This window comes from Anolis carolinensis, chromosome 1 (genome assembly GCF_035594765.1).
Source record: "Anolis carolinensis isolate JA03-04 chromosome 1, rAnoCar3.1.pri, whole genome shotgun sequence".
Classification (NCBI taxonomy): Eukaryota; Metazoa; Chordata; class Lepidosauria; order Squamata; family Dactyloidae; genus Anolis; species Anolis carolinensis.
Window position 1 is genome coordinate 225905926 of NC_085841.1, and position 21339 is coordinate 225927264.

General features: G+C 39.3%; 2 protein-coding genes across 13 annotated transcripts in view; one reads left to right on the top strand and one right to left on the bottom strand.

Moving 5' to 3' along the window:
* Window positions 1-960, bottom strand: part of mbd5 (methyl-CpG binding domain protein 5) — a 169438-nt gene extending 168478 nt beyond the window's left edge. For 2 of the 3 annotated variants that reach the window (XM_062966335.1, XM_062966342.1), the window contains exon 1: window positions 408-960. The gene's annotated coding sequence lies outside the window, so the exon portion shown is untranslated. The remainder of the gene's footprint in view (window positions 1-407) is intronic. The other variant, XM_062966348.1, reaches the window with a different exon arrangement.
* A 151-nt stretch (window positions 961-1111) lies between these two features.
* Window positions 1112-21339, top strand: part of orc4 (origin recognition complex subunit 4) — a 37750-nt gene continuing 17522 nt past the window's right edge. The window contains exons 1-6 of one of the 10 annotated variants that reach the window (XM_062966385.1): window positions 1149-1316; window positions 2437-2503; window positions 3539-3597; window positions 5930-6002; window positions 13286-13350; window positions 20009-20085. In XM_062966385.1, the coding sequence (XP_062822455.1) occupies window positions 13294-13350; window positions 20009-20085 (134 nt within the window). In that variant the 5' untranslated portion in view covers window positions 1149-1316; window positions 2437-2503; window positions 3539-3597; window positions 5930-6002; window positions 13286-13293. The other 9 variants (XM_062966371.1, XM_062966408.1, XM_062966376.1 and 6 more) reach the window with 9 other exon arrangements.

The window sequence follows — 21339 nt, forward strand, 5'->3', positions numbered from 1 at the left end:
TGAGATCACCCCCTCTATCCAAGTAGACAGCAAACACTGTTATCTTACCAATCAGTCCTAACATTGGCACCTCTCAATCTGACACTGGCACTAAATAATATATATAATAAGAAATCAATAAAATCAAGAGAGAGCATGAGATCTCCCTCTCTATCCAAGTAGTCAGGAAACACTGTCAACTTATCAATCACACATAACACTGGCACTTCTCAATCTGCCACTCTTTAAGAAAAAGAAACCCCAGTAAAAATAGCCAAGAGAGAATAATAATAATAATAATGTTTCCAGTTTGGGTAATATCAGGGGAAGAGGCAGGCAATGTATGAGGCTGCCCTGCTTTGAGAGGGGGCTGCAATGGTGAGGTGGCCTGACCTCCCTTTCCCCCCCAGAGGGATAGACAGGCTTACCTTGGCTGCACCCCACTTTTATTTCCTTTCCTGGAGCAGTGGAGGGAGAGAGACACACAAAGGGTAATAAAGGGGGAGGAGGGGAGAGCAGAGGGGTGGGAGAGAGAGGGGGAAGAGGAGAGAGAGGCAGGCAGGCTGGTGCTGCTCCTGTCTGTGTCTCCAGCCAGGGCCAGAAGCAGTGGCAGCAGTAGCAGCAGCCTCAGAGAAGGAAGGAGCCCTTGCTGTGTTGCTAAGAGGCTTTTGGGTCCCTTTCCTCCCTGCTCTGACGGCCAAAGCGGGGGAAGAAACTCTCCTTTTCCCTCTCTCTCTCTCTCTCTCTCTCTCTCTCTGGGGCTGAGGGAGAAACTCAATCCCCTCACAGCCCAAGCCCTCCCCTCAGACCAACCCAAGGCGGAATGAGTGCTCTGGCCCTTTAACAATATAAATAAAAGGTCCCCCCCAGTCTCCCCCTTCTCCTATTCCTCCTCTCTCTCTTCTTCATCATCAGCTGCTGCTGAGGCTCTCTCTCTGGCTGGGAGGAAGATGGGAGGCTGCCACTGCGCATGCGCATCCAGGAGAGCTTGCTGGGTCGGAGGGAGGGGAAAAGGAGGGGAGAACTCCCACCATGCAACGCGAAGAGGCGAGAACCCGGAAAAGGATTCCCGAGAAGTCGGGGGGAGAGGAGGAGGAGCGGAAGTTGTGGCGGGCAAAGGCCGGAAGTGGGTGAATGGGAGAAGGCGTAGGTAAGAGGAGGGGAGTGGGAGGGATCGGCGCTTCGCCTGCGCACGCACCACGCATGCGCGCGCCTCGCCTCGCTTCACGCGACAGCAAGAGAGAGAGAGAGAGAGAGAGAGAGCGCGAGCTGGCGTGCGGGCAGAGGCGGGTAAAAGGTTCAGGGGAAGAAGGACGTTGCTTGGATACAGAGTGAAGGTGAGAGCAGCGCTTGGAAGGCCTCGAGGGCGACCTGGCGGCGCTTTTCCTGTGGCGGGCTTCTCTGGCGACGGCGGTGGGCCTGGCACGCTGCCTTTAGGGAATAACACTCCCCACCCATCCCGTTTCCACAGTCTTTGTGCCCGTTAATTGGACTGCCTTCCTTGAGGTGCCCTTTCCTGGAAGACGAAGAAGAAGGGCTCCTGAGTGGGCTCTCTTTGTTTGGGAACGGCAGCCCAATTATCAGGGATGCCGTAGGCCCGGTGCGAAGGTTTGCAGTCCAGGTTGTTGTTGTTTATTCGCTCAGGCGCTTTCGACGTCTCGGGACCTCATGGACCAGCCCACCCCAGAGCTCCCTGTCGGCCGTCGCCACCCTCGGCTCCTTCAAGGTCAAGCCAGTCACCAGATTTCTCACCCGAACGGCGTACAGGGAGCATACCACCCTTCTGTTGGCGTCAGCTCCATTGGCTGCCAGTCTGCAACCGAATGCTGGCTTTAGCCTATAAAGCTCTAAACCAGTGGTTCCCAAACTTATTTGGCCTACCGCCCCCTTTCCAGAAAAAAACATTACTCAGCGCCCCCTGGAAATTATTTTTTTTTAAATTTTAATAGTAATTAAACAGAAAGATGTATGTATTAATGTTTCTACCTTTTTCGTAAAATATAGTAAAGAAAGGTGTAAATTAGAAGCATTGAAGTTTGAAATTATGAAACTATTTTTTTAAAATCATTTTTATTGAGAAGTTTCTTTTAAAATAATGATACAATGATATATATATATATATATAATGATATAGTACAATATAGTACTTTAATGCTTATATTGTGCTATGCTAATAATATATTGTATTTTCATTTGAACTGTAACCCTTCGGGGTGAGAAGAGCGGGATATAAATGTAGTAAATAAATAATAATAATAAATAAAACATCAAACATAAAACATAACACGACATATGGCAGGGAAACAGGGAAGGAAGGGCAGGGGTAGGGAAAGTGTGTCTGGATTAGGAATTGTGAGAGGGGATATACACTAGGAATGGGGGGTGGGGTTTGACTTCCGATCTTTGTCACTAATCATTTATGTTCCAATTAGATAGTTCTTATCATCTTTTCTTAAGGTTGTCTTCAAAGTTTGACCAGTCCGTGGCTCTTATAGCTCTTCCGTTGCTCTTTCTCATTAAGAAGGTAAGTTTGTCCATATCCTTTATTTCAGTCAATTTGGTCAGCCAGGCATCTTTCGATGGGGCTTTCTCACTTTTCCATTGTTTTGCGATTACCATCCTTGCTGCAGTAATAAAAAATGTAAATAGTTTATCTGTATTTAAATCTACATTATCTAATTCATCATATAACCCTAGCAGGAGGAGCTCAGGCGTCTTCGCAAAGTTTGTGTTTAGAATTTTATTACTTTCGTCTAACATCATCGTCCAAAATTTTGCCATCTTTCTGCAACTCCACCACATATGGTGGTACGAGCCCACTTGAGATTTACATTTCCAGCATTTATTATTAGTATTTTTATACATAAATCCTATCTTTTTGGGGGTTAGGTACCATCTATGCATTACTTTCAGCCAGTTTTCTTTCATGTCCATGGAGTACATGTATTTAATTTTTTTCCTCCAAATCGATTCCCACTCATGTAGGTAAATCGGACGGCCGATATTCTTTGCCCATTGGAGCATTGCATTGGTTATTCCCTCTGCTTCTAATTCCCACTCTAATAATTTTTTATACATTATAGATATAGTATTCTTATTCAACTGGCAAACTCTTTCCCAGAAGCCCTGTTCTGTTTCAAAACCTTCAGATTTATCATTTCTGTACATATCTTTGATTTGGAGATATTGGTACCAGGATACATTTTTATTTATTAATTGGATTTCTTGCATTTCTTTTAGCTGTGGGGGGTTTCTTGTGTTCGAAGTTATATTCAATATTTCTTTATACGTTGGCCATTTAAGCCATCCTAAAAGTCTACGGTGATTGGCTTCTAGAGGGGAAAGCCATAGGGGGGTTCTAGTGTGGAATCATCTTTTATATTTATCCCAAATTTTGATTAGTGCCGATCTAATAAAATGATTGCTTTTAGAAAAATTGTTTTTCTATTTTGAATTTATTATACCATAGATAGCCATGCCACCCTCTCCGCAATTCATGACCTTCCAAATTTAAAATTTTTATCTTTTCTAATTTGATCCAATCTTTTATCCAATTAAGGGCACATGCTTCGTGGTATATCTTTAAATCTGGAACTCCGAATCCTCCTTGTATTTTTGGTGAGATCATTGTACTATATTTAATTCTGGCTTTCTGTTTTTTCCATATAAATTTCATCAATGCCTTTTGCCAGTTTTTCAAAATGCTAGCTTTCCTAATAATAGGGATGTTTTGGAATAGATAAAGCAGCTTTGGAAGCACATTCATCTTGATAAAAGCAATTCTGCCCAATAATGACACATTTAAGTTACTCCATTTGTCCAGATCTCTTTGAATTTCTTTCCATTTAACTGAATAGTTTAAGTCTAGCAACTGATTATTTTTAGCTGAGATCCAAATCCCTAAATATTTTATTTTCGTCGGGGTTTCAAATCCAGAGGTTTCACCAAGTTCCTTCTGCTTTACTTTAGATATATTTTTCGTTAAAATTTTAGTTTTGTTCATATTAATTTTGAAACCAGCCACATTACCAATTTCCTCAATTTTCATTATCCATTTCTGTATATTCTGTCTTGGGTTTTCAATAATACAAATTAAATCATCTGCAAAGGCTTGCAGTTTATAATTTTGCTTATCGAGCCTAATACCTTGTAAATTCTCATCTTTATTAATTGCTTTTAGTAGCACTTCCAGTGCAAAGATAAATAAAAGGGGTGACAAAGGACACCCCTGTCTGGTTCCTTTATTAATTTTGATCTTTCCTGTTTCTTGACCGTTGATTTGGATTTTTGCCCATTGTTCCTCATAAATACTGTTAATTCCATTTTGAATTTGTAGGCCCAAATCTAATTCCTGTGATAAAAATTTGAAGAAGTTCCAATTTAAGTTATCAAAGGCTTTCTCAGCGTCTAAAGCTAGGAAACCTACTTCTTTTTGATTATTCTGTTCGAAATATTCAATTGCGTCTACTATTATTCTCACATTATCTTTAATATTTCTAGATGGTAGGAACCCCGTTTGATCTTCCCCAATCCAATACACCAAAAAGTTTTTCATTCTATCTGCCAAAATTTTTGTAAAGATTTTATAATCTGAATTCAATAAGGAGATAGGTCTATAATTTCTGACATCCAATAAATCCAAATTTTCCTTAGGGATCATGATTATCGTAGCTTCCTTCCATGAGTCTGGTATTATTTTCTCCTGCAAGGCCTGATTACATATTTTCTTTAGGAAATGAATCATTTCATTTTGGTCTATCTTATAGAAGGCAGCTGTAAAGCCATCAGGGCCCGGGGCCTTATTACTTTCTAGACTCTTAATTGCTGTACAGATTTCTTTATAAGTAATTTCTTTATTTAAATTTAGTCTTTGCTCTTCTGTAATTTTGCCCAATTTTTGTTTCACCAGGTAATCCATGATCGACTCCGGTTTTATTGGATCTTTTGAATAAAGTTTTTCGTAGAATATTTTAAATTCTTCTCTAATATCCTCATTTCTAGTAACTATTCCATCTTTTTTTTTAATTGAAATTATTTGTTGATTTTGTCTTTTCTTCCTTATTAACCTTGCGAGCCATTTGCCTGGCTTATTTGCGTTTTCAAAAGCATTCTGTTTGACCCACTTTAATTGATTAGCTATTTTTTCCAGGTCCCAATTTGCCTTCTGCTTCAGTAGGTTATCTAGAATTCTCTTTGTTGATTGGTTCTTTGGGTTTGCTTTTAGCTCTTTTTCTTTGACCTCTATCTCTATTCTAAGTTTTGATATTTCTAATTCTCTTTGCTTTCTTTTATTCGCATTTAGCTTTATCAAGGAACCCCTTAGCACCGCTTTAAATGCATCCCAAATAATTTGTGGTTTTGTTTCCGTAATATCATTAAAACCAAAATATTCCTTAATCATACCTTTGATCTTTTCTAAATCCTCCTCCTTCTTAAGTAAATTATCATTAAGTCTCCACTTTTTAGGAGTCATCTTTTTGTTGATTTCTAAAAACAGTGGGCAGTGATCAGATAGGTCTCTATTGAGAATCTTTATATTATCTATTATCGTCACTAAGGATTTCGACACCCACACCATGTCGATTCTCGACCAGGTACTGTGTTTATTTGAGAAATAAGTATAGTCTTTTCCTTCAGGGTTTTGTTCACACATCAACTAAATCATATTCTTCTTTAAGGGAAATAAAAATTTTTGGTAAGAGGCTGGTATTTTTATCTTTCGATATTTTTTTAGTTTTATCTCTTTTTGTATCTAAGACACCATTAAAGTCACCTAATATTATCATGTGGTCAAAATCTATTTTACTGATGTTATCCCGCAAAAACTTAATAAATTTTGTTTTAGCTCCATTGGGTGCATATATATTGCATATTAGAATTTTTTCCTTTTCAACTTCTATTCTAATAGCTATTACCCTGCCTTCCTTATCTTTAAATTGTTCCTCTGCAGGTATCGAATTGTCTATGTACACTACCACCCCTCTTTTCTTTACCACATCTGCTGCAATGAATTATTTCCCAAGGTAGCTATTTCTTAAATAATTGGTGTGTTTTACATCGATGTGAGTCTCCTGGAGGGCTATTATGTTGTATCTTCCTTTCCTTAATGTATTAAATAACCTTTGACGTTTCCTGGGTGAGTTCAACCCGTTAATATTATGGGAAAAACATTTCAGTGAAAGACTGACTTTACTCATCTTTAAGTATGGTGCCGTTGTCCTCGATGGGTTCGTCCACATTCGCTTTTTCTTCTTCTAGCTGGTCCATGTTTGTGAGCGATTGGGTCCTTACTAACTCGCCTTTTTGGGGTGAGAAAAATCTTCTTTTTTTCTTATTATTTCATAATAATAATAATATGAAACTATTTTTTGAACTCAGAATAGAAATGCAATATACAGTAGAGTCTCACTTATCCAACACTCGGTTATCCAACATTCTGGATTATCCGATGCATTTTTGTAGTCAATGTTTTCAATACATCGTGATATTTTGGTGCTAAATTCGTAAATACAGTAATTACTACATAACATTACAGCATATTGAACTACTTTTCTGTCAAATTTGTTTTGGTGCTTAATTTGTAAAATCATAATTTAATGTTTAATAGGCTTTTCCTTAATCTCTCCTTATTATCCAACATATTCACTTATCCAACGTTCTGTCGGCCCGTTTACGTTGGATAAGTGAGACTACTGTAGTTATTAATGCACCTGTGGCCATCACCGCCCCCCTGGATTGCTGCAACGCCCACCAGGGGGCGGTAGTGCCCACTTTGGGAATCACTGCTCTAAACGGTTCCAGCCCAGCTTACTTGTTCGAACGTATCTCCTGTTCTGATCCACCTCGCAGTTTAAAATTGTTGGGGGAGGCCCTGCTGTCGATCCCACCTCCTTCGCAAGTGTGATTGGTGGGGATGAGAGACAGAGCCTTCTCAGTGGTGGCCCCCTGTCTGTGGAACCCCTCCCTAATGAAATCAGGTTGGCTCCCTCATTTCCTTTCCTAAAAAACTTGAAACTTGGTTGTGGGAACAGGCTTTTGAACATCAGGTGCCGCATCAATAGTAAAAATAATTTTATGACTGATAATGGACAGACTTGGATCATGACTTGAATTGCGCTTTTAAATTGATGTGTTTAATTAATGTTTAATTTGTTTTTAATTGTAATTGTTTCAAATATTATGTTTCTAGCATCTAATGATTGCATATTGTGAAGCCGCCCAGAGTCCCCCCTCGGGTGAGAAGGACAGGATATAAATGTATGAAATATATAAATAAATAGATTCAAGGATGCCATCCATCCATCTTGTCCTTGGTTGGCCCCTCTTCCTTTTTCCTCCCATTTCCCCCAGCATCTTTATCCAGGCTTTCCTTTTTTGCCTTTCATTTTTGCCTCTAATGTCCTTCCCTCCAGTGAGCAGCCGGGCATTATTTCCTGAAGTATGGACTACTTGGCTCTTCTTGCGATCTAAGGCACTCTCAGAATTTTCTTCCAACACCACAGTTCAAAAGTGTCTCTCTTCCTTAGCTCAACCTTCCTTATGGTCCATCTCTTGCATCCATAGGTTACTATGGGGAATACCATTGCTTTCGCTACGCAGATGGTCATTGCCAGTGTGATGTCTCTACTCTTTTATCGAGATTGGTCATAGCTCTTCTCCCAAGAAGTAAATGTCTTCTGATTTCCTAGCTGCAGTCTGCGTCTGCAGTAATCTTTGTGCCTAGAAATACAAAGTCTGTCACTGCTTCGATGTTTTCTCCTTTTATTTACCAATTATCAAGCAGTCTGGTTGCCATAATCTAGGTTATCTTGAGGTTTAACTGCAACCCAGCTTTTGCACTTTCTTCTTTTACCTTGATTATAAGACTCCTCGGCTCCTCCTTGCTTTCAGCTATCAGGGTAGTATCATCTGCATATCTAAGTCCAATGCAGGTTGAGCATCCTTTATCCCTGGCATAAGCAAACTTCATCCCCCCAGGCGTTTTGGACTTCAATTTCCATAATTCCTAATAGCCAATAGGCTCTCCACATACAGGTTGAGTATCTCTTATTCATAAGTCCAAAATATTCCAAAATACAACATTGTTTAAATGGGTGGGCTAAGATACTGACAGCTTTCTTTCTGTATTGTCGAAAGCTTTCATGGCCAGAATCACTGCTGTATGGCAACCCAGCTTTCTTTCTTCTGATAGTTCAGTGTAACATAAATGTTGTACCATGTTCAAAATTAAAAACATTGTGTATAAAACTACTTTAAGTGTATGTGCATAAAGCATATGTGAAATAAAAATGATTTTCATGTTTATACTTAGGTAACATTTCCAAGTAGTATTTAAATATTCCAGAATTGGGAATGGGGGGGGGGGATACAAAATCCCAAACACTTCTGGTCCCAAGCATTTTGAAAAAGAGATAAAGCAAATTATAGGGAGCGGTCAATCCTCCTGCTTAAGGAGCTCCACTGGCTGCCGTTCACCTTCCGGACCCAATTCAAGGTGCACGTGATCACCTACAAAGCCCTGAACGGTTTGGGACCCTCCTACCTTAGTGATCGCCTCTCCCCCTACGAACCTGCGCGATCTCTTCGTTCGTCGGGGGAGGCCCTCCTCTCGCTCCCACCTCCGTCACAAGCACGGTTGGTGGGGACGAGAGAGAGAGCCTTCTCCGTGGTGGCCCCCCGGCTCTGGAACTCGCTCCCCAGGGAAATCAGGCAAGCCCCCACCCTGGTAGCATTCAGAAAGAGCTTGAAAACCTGGCTCTTTACTCAAGCCTTTAGATAAAGATTGCTAATCCAGAAGCAATCTGTATCTGTGACCATTCTTGTACCGATTTGCACCTTTTACCTTTGTCAACTCGATATAGACACAGGGTCTATTCCCATCCCAATTTGCACTTCCAGAATTTGCAGCACTTTATCAGTCACCTTGTGTTTACAATATTTATATGGTGCACCTTACCCAGTCTACTTTTACAATCTCTCAGTTTTAATCCATGTTTTTATTAGTTCTTGTTTTTTATTGGCTAATGTTTAATTTTTTTTATTGTGCAAGTTGTTGTCTATTGCTGTGTTTTATACTGCTACTGTTTTTATTCGGGCTTGGCCCCATGTAAGCCGCCCTGAGTCCCCTCCGGGGAGATAGAGGCGGGGTATAAAAATAAAGTTGTTATTATTAAGTTATTAAAGGTTGAATGTCCCTTATCCAGAATCCTGAAATACTCCAAAATCAGAAATTGTCCACTTAAATAGTGACATCTTTGATGCTGATGGCTTAGTGTCCACAAACATTGTTTCATACAAAAAATATATAAAATATATAAGAACCTCCCATCAGGCCATGTGTATGCATATGCAAATACAGAAGCTGTATGCCAAAATCAATTTTTCCTAATCTGAAGTCCAAAGCACTTCTGGTCTCAAGCATTTTAGATAAAGGACATTCAATCTATATTGTGACAGCAAAAAGAACAAAATATGTTGTTAATTACTGTCAAGACAATTGCAATTTCTGGTGATCCCCATGAATGAGAGGCCTCCAAATAACTCAATATCAGTGGCCTTGTAGGCTCAATTATAATTGTAATGCCATCTCTTAGAAATCTGTAGGCTGTTAGGAATTGGGAGTTGAAGTCCAAAGTCCTGGAGGGCCAAAGTTTGCTCATGCCTGCCTTATCCTCATACATTGTCTTGATTTCTGGATTCTGAATAAGGGATGCTCAACCTGTATCCCATTTCCAAGCTGCGTGGAGCCAGCTGCACCCCTTCCTGGGTATGGAGGACCTGAAGATGGTAGTGCACGCACTGGTCACCTCAAGGTTGGACTTCTGCAATGCACTTTACATTGGGATATTTTTGTACCAAGTTCGGAAACTCCAATTGGTTCGAAATACTGCAGCCAGATTGGTTATGGGAACATCTAGGAGTGAGAGTATTGTTGTTTATTTTTTCAGTCGTTTCTGACGTTTCGTGACCTCATGGACCAGCCCACACCAAAGCTCCCTGACGGCCATCACCACCCCCAGCTCCTTCAAAGTCAAGCCAGTCACTTCAAGGATTGCATCTATCCATCTTGCCCTTGGTCGGCCCCTCTTTCCTTTTCCTTCAATTTTCCCCGGCATCATTATCTTCTCCAAGCTTTAGTGTCTTCTCATTATGTGGCCAAAGTACTTCATCTTTGCTTCTAATATCCTTCCCTCCAGTGAGCAGCTGGGCATTATTTCCTGGAGTATGGTCTGGTTTGGTCTTGCAGTCCAAGGCACTCACAGAATTTGTCTCCCAATACCACAGTTCAGAAGCGTCTATCTTCCTTCACTCAGCCTGCCTTATGGTTCAGCTCGCGTATCCATAGGTTACTATGGAAAATGCCATTGCTTCAACTATATGGACCTTCACTGTCAGTGTGATGCCTCTACTCTTCACTATTATATGGAGATTGGTCATTGCTCTCCTCCTAAGAAGGAAACGTTTTCTGATTTCCTGGCTGCACACTGCATCTGTGTCTGCAGTAATGTTCATGACGTTTTACACCCATATTAAAGTCACTTCACTAGCTGCCAAATTAGTTTATGGGCAAAGTACAAGATGTTGATTTTGACCTTTAAAACCTCTAATGGTTTGGGTATAGGTTACCTAAAGGATCGCCTTCTCCCACACAATCCACCCAGAACACTTAGGTCCCCTGTGGGGCAGTCACTCCAGTGGGGCAGCCAGAACCCGACAGTCAACCATCACCCAGAGGACGTTTTCATCGGCTGGCCCACAACTGTAGAACAAGCTGCTGGAAAAATTCTGACAGCTAAATGAATATAAAAACCATGAAAACTGCTATCTCCTCCAACAGGGCTTCCCAGACAGTTTTAAACATGAATTTTAAGTGTCCTTTGTTTTATCTCTGTTTTGTATGTTTTAGTATGTATTTTGTAGAGATACGTTTTGGTGTGTAACTTTTATGGAGATACGTTTTAGTGTGTGTATTTCTAGTGTTTTTGCTGTGCTTCTGTATTTTAATTGTTTTGTAACCCGCCTTCAGCCATGAGGAGAGGCGAGTAAGAAATAAAATTATTATGATTATTACGTGATTTCTAAGAGCTGGGACTTAAGTCCACATACAAAATAATTTTAATTTTCATAATTATGTGCATGATCCAATGTTTGTGGATACTGAACTATCAAAAAGCAAAGATTGTCACAGTGTCGGTGGAAATTTTCAGGTTTTGCAGCATTATGGAATTCTAGATACGAGATGCTCAACCCAAATTCATTATCTGAAATGCTTGGGACCAGAGTGTATGGGACTTTGGAGTATTTCAGGATTCTGGATAAGGGACACTCAAATTTGTATCCCTTTTCCAAAATGCTTAGAACCAGAAGCTGTCCGTATCTTAGCCCATCCATGTAAACAATGTTGTATTTTGAAATATTTTTGACTTAAGGATAAGAGATACTCAACCTGTACGTGGAGAGACAAGAAGCAGGACTTGTGGACATTTGCAGGATTTGGAACTGGTCTTATCTTATTGTTGAGTGTTTGAAGTTGTATTTGATTTATTTGTTGATGTTTCTAGCATATGTGTTGAGTTGCCCTGGCATGGTTTGTTGCAGCAAAGACACCAAAAAGATTTGTTGCCTCTTTAAATCCAAGAAATTGCATAAGCTTTTGTGGAGTCCAGGCCATTTCATTGGATTTATGGAATATAGCTTCAACAGGTGGATGTTTATATGCATGCTAAGCTTTAAGTTGGGACTGGAAATGAAAAAGGTATCAGCAACTCATAAATTTAACGGTGGTTACTTAACAGTTGTTGAGAGATAGTATGGGTCCTGTAGTATCGATACATACCTTTATTTGGCAGCAGTACCCCCCGGATTCTATATTTACCAACAGACCAAATATCTGTGCAGAAGAGTAAATGGACACAAGCCAGCGGTCAAAAACCAAAATATTTTTTTAAACCAGTGGGGGAACACTTCAGTTCCCAGGACAATCTCTAGTTTGAAGTAACCATCTTTCCACAGAAGAATTTCTAAGGCAGATTCCATAAGAAACTGTTGAACAAGGTTTAATTCTTACCTCCTGTGGAAACAAGGTTGCTTCACTTTACTGTGTGCACCAATGAGTTTATTTGTTAGGTTTGTCTATATTGTGACACACATACTGTTAATTTTTATGGCCACTGTTTAAGCGTTTTCCCAGGTGTGTAGTGGTTTTATTTCTGTTTTCTCTGGCTTCTAATGTATATATTCTCAAGCCACTAGCATTTACATAGGATTTGAGAAAGACTTTTCATCACTATAAATATGTAAATCTATTCATTCATGTTAGGGTGTCTGTATCATCTTTCAACAACTACTGTTGAAAACATCACTTGCTAGGTACATCTTTTGCCTTCCCACATATACCTTAGGCCAGTGGTGTTAAAGTTGTGGCCCTCCAGGTGTTTTGGATTTCAACGCCCCAAATTCCTGACCATGCCTGCTAGGGCTTCTGGAAGCTAGAGGCCAAAAACCTGGAGGGCCACAAGTTTGATACCTCTGTCTTAGAACAACTCTATTGTATATATAAATATTTCTCAGCTAAAGCCATTGAAGCATCTGCCAAATTGACTGGAGTTCATGAAAGCTTATGTCAAATAAAACTTTACTGGGCTTTGGGGATTTTTTTTGGGAATGAAAGATGTCGAGAGAACCAAACATATGCCTGATTACTGCACATGTTATATAAGAAGGATGGGTCATCTAGACTACATTCCTTTTCTCATTTTTTTGTTCATCTCTGTCAAAATGCTCTGACATGTCAACAAAAGAAATCGCATACTAGCACTGCTTATTGGCTGTTTACATATAAGCAAGGTTCCCTAAATAAGCACTGAAAACATGGGATGGTTACAGAGGATTGATGTGCTATAAATTATATGCAAGTGACATTACTTTTGAGAAGCTTACAGCATCTCATTGAGAACTGCATTTGAGGGTTGTGGGGTGGAGGTATAATTTGTAGTCACCCATGTGTTTAGAATGAGCACAGAATATACCTTTCAAATGTAAAGTCTTATTTTGCATCTCTGCATAGAACAATAGTTCTCAACCTGTGGGTCCCCAGGTATTTAGTCCTACAATTCCCAGACATCCCAGCCAGTTTACCAGCTGTTAAGATTTCTGGAAGTTGAAGGCCAAAACATCTGGGGACCCACAGAATTAGAACCACTGGCATAGAATAAGAAGGAAGGAAGTGGGAGTTAGTTTCAGTCTTGACTATTTGAGGAACTCTTGCTAATATATTTATATATATATCTTCCTTTTTGTACATTAGGAATTACAATGAGTAAACGTAAATTGAAGGAGGATAACTTCACAAATGGTGAATGTATTTCAAAGGTCAGTGATATTTCTCTTTCATTTATTGAACATGAGGAGATGATAATTTAGTGTCTTGTTTTGACCTACTTTGCAATTGCAAGCTTTGATCAATAGGGATTTTTGAGGCATATAAGTCCAGCAGCAGTTCAATATGTGGCATAAATCCAGTGATAGGAATAGGCTATTTGATTGAATTATTAATAGGTTATCTGTTTTGTTAATCTCATTAGTAAAATAAGATTTAGGCCTAATTATCCATTCACACCTATCTGCATCTTATTCTTACATGCATTGTCATGTGATTTCATAAGTCTGTCAAAACTAATACTGCTCACCCTCTGATTTATATCCACTGTGGTTTGGTTCCAAGACCCTCTGTGGATTACAAAATCTATGGATGCATTCTATACAATCTATATATATAAAAGAGTGATGGAATCAGGGCACCGGACAAAACAGCAAAACTACAGCCCCCCCCCCCAACCTTGAAATTTGACAACACAACCCATCATCCACGCCTCTAGGTTGATACAACAAAAAGAAAAGAAAAATAAAGTCCTAATTAGAGGGCGAGCAATAATTGTTTTTATCCAATTGCTGCCAGTTTAGAGTGCTAATCTCTGCTCACTTGGTCTCCTAGCAACCGACTCAGCCGAGGGACAGCCAGGGTTCAGTCAGGGGACAGGCAGACTTGGGCCTCACTTAGGCTTCTTCCACAGATTATCTAATTTGCACTGGATTATATGGCAGTGTAGACTCAAGGCCCTTCCACACAGCTATATAACCCATTTATAATCTTATATTATCTGCTTTGCACTGGATTATCTTGACTCCACACTACCATATAATCCACTTCAGTGTGCATTTTATACAGCTGTGAAGAAGGGACCTCATATAATCCAGTTCTAAGCAGATAATGTAAGATTATCAATATACAGCAGAGTCTCACTTATCCAACATAAACAGGCCGGCAGGATAAGTGAATATGTTGGATAATAAGAAGGGATTCAGGAAAAGCCGATTAAACATCAAATTAGGTTATGATTATACAAATTAAGCACCAAAACATCATATTATACAACAAATTTGACAGAAAAAGTAGTTCCATGTGCAGTAATGCTATGTAGTAATTGCAGTAGAGTCTCAGTTATCCAGCACTCGCTTATCCAACGTTCTGGATTATCCAACACATTTTTGTAGTCAATGTTTTCAATATATCATGATATTTTGGTGCTAAATTCATAAATACAGTAATTACTACATAGCATTACTGCGTATTGAACTACTTTTTCTGCCAAATTTGTTGTCTAACATGATGTTTTGGTGCTTCATTTGTAAAATCATAACCTAATTTGATGTTTAATAGGCTTTTCCTTAATGCCTCCTTATTATCTAACATATTCGCTTATCCAACATTCTGTTTATGTTGGATAAGTGAGACTCCACTGTACAGTATTTACAAATTTATCACTAAAATATCACAATGAATTTAAAACACTGACTACAAAAACATTGATTATGAAAAGGCAGACTGCATTGGAAAATCCAGAACATTGTATAAGCGAATGTTGGATAAGTGAGATTCTACTTTAATATGAAATAATTACTGGGATAGAATAATGCAGAACAATATAATCTCTAAAACCAGGACAGTACATAAAGACCAACAGTCTGAAAGCAGGGAAATTGGAAATTCCACAAAGGAAACAATCAGAGCCAGCTAACACCTCCCAAGAAAGGATTCTTCCAGAAAGGAAGCTGAGAAGGGAGTGAAGCACTGTATTACCAAAGTCATTATTATTACTATCATTATTATTATTATTATTGTGTTGCGGTCAACCGTGAAAATGAATACAATCTGGCTCCAAGTATTCAAAAACACTAAAATCAGAATATATAACATTTTATGTGGTATAATAAAACAGAACAATACAATCTCTAAAATCAGAACACTAAATAAAGAACAACACTCTGAAAACAGGGGAATTCCACACAGGAAACATCAGGGCCAGCAAACAACTCCCAACAAAGTATTCCCATCATCAAAGTCTGGCAAATCCTCTGTTTTCTCAGGGCCACAGACAGTAGAAACACATAAAATATCGCAAACAACACCACTCTGAAAACAAGGGAATTCCAGACAGGAAACAATCAGGGCCAGCTAACACCTCCCAACAAAAAATTCACTCAGGGAGGAAACGGCCAGACTTTAAAGCTGCAAGGCCATTACATCCTAATCATTTTTCTTAATTGCAGCATTCATACTTGCCTCCAACAGACAAAAAAACAAAACAATCAGAAATATTGTATATTCACAACCTTTACGAAATAATATCCCCTGATGGCGCAGCGTGTTAAAGCGCTGAGCTGCTGAACTTCTGGACTAAAAGGCCGCAGGTTTGAATTGGGGGAGCGGAGAGAGCCCCCACTGTTAGCCCCAGCTTCTACCAACCCAGAAGTTCAAAAACATGCAACTGTGAGTGCATCAATAGGTACTGCTCCGGTGGGAAGGTAACGCGCTCCATGCAGTCATCCCACATGACCTTGGAGGAGTCTACGGACAACACCGGCTCTTCGGCTTAGAAATGGAGATGAGCACCAACCCCCAGAGTCAGGGGAAAATGTTTACCCTTTATCTTAACTACCACCAATTCCTCAATACTTTATTTCCCATACCACCATACTTCGCCACAGCAACGCGTGGCCGGGCACAGCTAGTGACATAGTAAAGTGGTGTTTCTTATTTAAAATTGCATAATTAAGGTTTGTCTTTTGGATTTAAAAAATATTTTAAAGCCATGGATGGTTGTTTTTCTGGATGAAGAATGTGTAGAAACTGAGGACTGACTGTAGTCAGCAAAAGTCCTGCATATGATGCTGCCTGTATCCATGCATTATAACTGATAATCTAGACCAAATAGTGTACGCCTTTTTGCACAGCTCTTTTTGTGATAATTGAGTCTACTTGGTTTCCTTTATATCTGTAGTCAGACTACTGAGCATCGCACACTATTTTCATAAATGCATCATTGTAGCAAAACAGGTTTACATTCTATCTTCTGCTTTGGTCTCTTTTTGCAAAGAGCTTTTTATTTAAACAGACCTTTGGTCTTTAAATAGGATGTGACAGTGGCTCTTTCAATTTAGTGGTGTACTTTTAATGTACAGGGTGTGTATTATAAATATTTAAACTATTTTAATTGTTTACTATGATTTTCCATTGACTATTTTCAAAATATGTGTGCATCATACTAGTTTAACTGTAAGTTCTACGTTAGTAGCCACAATTGTTCCCATTTTGGAAGAAAGGTAAAATTCAAAATAAATTAGTAATAAGAAGAAAGACAAGCCACAGAGCTCCTTTTGGCATTCCACATAATGCTTTTTTTTTCCTCCTCTTTGTAGCAGAATCAATCAGTCACATGCTGACAACTTTTAGCTGTTTTGTTGTGACATCTGAGTTTGAGCAATCTCTGAACCATAATGAAACATACTTGCACATTTCGTTATGTCCTGTGATAGGATATTGGCAAAACATTCATTGATAAAACATGACACATCCTAGGTATGGAAGATTTCACTGACTATTTTTGATAAAGTGTCATATATATCACTTCCCCGGCAAACAAACCTTAGAGATTTAACATACTTTTTAAATAATTGGTAGTATATAGTATTATAAATGATAATTATATAATTATAAATTATAAATGATTGCTAGTATATAGTATTGGGCGCTCCTGGTGGAACAGTGTGTTAAAGTGCTGAGCTGCGGACCAAAAGGTCCCAGGTTCAAATCCAGGGAGTGGAATGAGCGCCCGCTGTTAGCCCGAGCTCCTGCCAATCTAGCAGTTCGAATACATGCAAATGTGAGTAGATTAATAGATACCGCTCTGGCAGGAAGGTAAAGGTGCTCCATGCAGTCATGCTGGCCACATGACCTTGGAGGTGTCTACGGACAACGCCGGCTCTTCGACTTAGAAATGGAGATGAGCACCAACCCCCAGAGTTGGTCACGACTGGACTTAACGTCAGGGGAAACCTTTATCTTTTACCTATATTGTATTATTTATATATTATTTGTATATATTATATTTTAATGCTGCCTTTCATATAAAGAATTAGGGACTACATAGATAGCTGTCACATAAATTAAGTGGTGATCCAGTACTTAACCATTTAGTAAAACCCATGTATCTGTGGGAGACACATTACCAGCCTGAATGTAATTACCTGAAATTGTGGATATGACCAAACACCATTACATTATCATAGTTTTGGTCACAGCATATTATAGAGCTGCATTGGAAGATAACAAGATTCCTAGAGAGATGTCCACTCCAGAAATTAGCTAGGTTCTCTGGCACAATTCTGTGGCAACCTCTTGGGAAGTATACTATTGACACCTAGATGAACTAGTAAATTTTTAGAGAAACTATTTCCCCCTGGGTTTGGATAAGTAAAGCTGTAGATATGCATTCCCAGTTACAGGAGTCTCACTGTATTTGAAACCAAACTATGCAAAAGTCGACAGTTATCTTATTGGATGATACCTTAGATACTCAAAAAGCAGTCTCTTTTGAGTTGTAATGGTAAGTGTGTGCAAAATAAAAGCTAATTTAAAAGTGTATAGTAGATTCTCAGTCACTCAGTGTTATGAATAACTTTTCAATAACTTTAAAGCATAGGTTCTTTTTATTGCAGTTTCAGTCTGAGAGGTATAGCAGAACTTTTACAGAACAACAAAGAACAACATTTAGACATACAGACATACAGATTCTATGCAACTACATTGGATTCACAAACAACCTACAGTCACATTGGCTAAGAAACAAACAAGGGGGGTTACATTTTCATTCTTCATTCACACACAACATGCATCCATCTTCATGCACACAAATATTACCATATTCTTTCTCCCTTCTTGGAGAAGCACCTGCTTAGGCCAGACCCAGCTTCCACTGCTGCCTGCCAAGACATTGTTCCAAAATGCCAAAACTTCAAAATGCCAAAACTTCAAAAAGACCATGACTTCAAAACGCACTCTTTTCTCTTCCCATGAGAAAAAGAGGCCCCAAAAAGTGAACAGAATCCTGCTTTCCCATAGCAGATCTGCCACTCCCGAGTACACCATCTCCACTGAGCATGGCGGGTGAACAGCGTCGCTGTCTGTCATACCAGTTGAAGGGAGATGTTGACAAGCTGGAAAGCGTCCAGAGGAGGGCGACTAAAATGACTAAGGGTCTGGAGAACAAGCCCTATGAGGAGCGGCTTAAAGAGCTGGGCATGTTTAGCCTGCAGAAGAGAAGGCTGAGAGGAGACATGATAGCCATGTACAAATATGTGAAGGGAAGTCATAGGGAGGAGGGAGCAAGCTTGTTTTCTGCTGCCCTGCAGACTAGGACACGGAACAATGGCTTCAAACTACAGGAAAGGAGATTCCACCTGAACATCAGGAAGAACTTCCTCACTGTGAGAGCTGTTCGACAGTGGAACTCTCTCCCCCGGGCCGTGGTGGAGGCTCCTTCTTTGGAGGCTTTTAAGCAGAGGCTGGATGGCCATCTGTCGGGGGTGCTTTGAATGCGATTTCCTGCTTCTTAGCCGGGGGTGGGACTGGATGGCCCATGAGGTCTCTTCCAACTCTACTATTCTATGATTCTATGACCTTCTGGACTGTCATAAGGTCACTTATATAGCAATATTTTGCTGATGATGTTGTCCCAAAGTTGTAAATGAGTGATAGACGTCTTCCATCCTGGAATATCCTCAGTTTCCTGGACCAGATGTTGATTCCTCTTGATTGGTGTTAGCAAACACAAGCAGTTCTGTCCCAAAAGTTCGTCAAGTTAGCAAATGTTGACATGTTAACAGATGTAAACATTTCTCTTATCAGTTGCAGTTCTTATCACAGTTTGCCAGGCAGGTCAACTGTTTCAGATCTCGTTAGCAGGTTTTAATTACAATTCCTGAGCAGGTAGTTAATGCTTTGCAAGTATTAGTCTACAGACTGGTGTCTTCAAATGTACTAACTCACTCATTCTTCCATTCATACCACATATCATATATGCATATTTTGGTCACATCAGCACACATGGGGATTGATAGGTGCCGGATTACAGTCATAAAAACAACACAAACATTACATAACAATATAATAACACATTATTAAACAAAGTAAAATAATACAATTATAACAATAAATAACACTTACATGACCAGATCAAGGGGACGGGAACCATAAACCCAATATATTAAAATGTATCATTTTAGGCTAGGGAAATCTTGTGCAATATATTCAGGCCCAGAATTCGGCGGTATTCCAATGTAATTACTCAAAAACCTGCTGACACCACCATGTCTTCAGTTCCTTACGGAAATTGGATAATGTAGGGGATTGCCTGATCTCTTTTGGCATTATTTTTAGAAACTACATGTCAAAGAATTTAGATAATGAGTGCAAATTCAGGTGTAGACATTTCTTCAAATAGCCTGGCTCCAGCTCCTGTACCAAAATAGTCATCTAAAATTTCATATATTTTCCTGAAAAGTAGCTCTTGCAAAATGGCCTGGCATATTTGTGTAATTTCTGTCTCATCAGCCTTCATAAGCTAGGTGAAAATTGCCAGAATAATTGAGAGCTGACTATGTTGTTTTTGAACGACTCATTTATTTGCAGGTACAAAGAATATTGCGTGAAAGATTTTGTCATCCGAGTCCAAATGAAAAATTGTTTGGAATTGAGTCTCAGTACAAGTAAGCAAGAATTTTTTTTTACTTGTATTATTAAGAGTTCCCCCTACTGATCCCTTGCATTTGACCTCTGTGTTTCAGACCTCTTCCCCCAATTGTTTTTGATTTGTATGGAATAGAACTGCACAAACTAGGCATTCTTATGGATGGAAAGAAGGGGATGGTTTTTGTTAGTTTCATCGCCCTTTGGACCACAGTGGCCCTAAAAAATGTGTTCTAGAGCACACATATCAAACACAAGCTTTTTGGGCTGAATTAGGCCCACCATTTTATATGACCCTTGCCAGGTTACATTTATACATTCTTACAATTACAAACCATCTGAAGGCAAGCATAAGGCTGATGTGGCCCTTGGTGAAAATGAGTTTGAGATCTTCTCTAGAGGATTAGGGGGAGCTGACTGACATCAGAGGTGGAAGTGTTGTTATGAGGAGCATAAAAATCCAGCAAAATCATCATCTGCCTGTTGGAGCATATAATCAGGAGATCCTCCTCTTCATCAATGTCTAAAAATAAAGGATGTTATGGTATGATTGAAATCTAGTCCACTCTTTTCATTTGAAGTGTCAGAAGAGAGACTATTCCATCTAACAAAACCAATTAAAGCACTATTCAAGACAGAGTGAAAATTCTGCTTTCCATATGTCATAGCAGCTACCAAAGTCTAGCATGCTGTTATGTTTTTTAAATAAAGCCATACCTGATATTTCCATGAATCCTATACTTCCCCAACACATGGCTGCTGCAGTAGCATGGTCTTCAAAAAGTACTACTTCACCAGTTATCAGCTGTTGGGTAAGACCATATGTGGCATGAAAAATAAAAAAACATGGCCCATGAATTTCTGTAAACCTTGAGAACATCTCTTAAATGCTATTTGAACTAAATTGATCCTAGATCCTTCATGGAAGCCTATTGACTCAATGGGAACTTAATTAAGTTAGCAGTTCTGAAATTTCCATTGCATTAGGCCATATTTTTAACATATATAAAATGAACTTCAGGTTAATATTTGTTAGCATGTGGTCTTCTGATTATCAAGCCATTGTATTTTTCAGAGAACAAGAATATAATATAATACAATGTATACAAACCTCTGCACTCTCCCTTCTAAATGGCTGTGGGTTTCAATTCATAAGGGTTTTTTTTAACAGTATCCTTTCCTTCTATGGAGTTGAAAGTGGCATACATTGCATCTTCAAAATAGCAAATAACTTGACAGAGAAACAGGCTGCCCCAAGATCATCTATGAAGCTC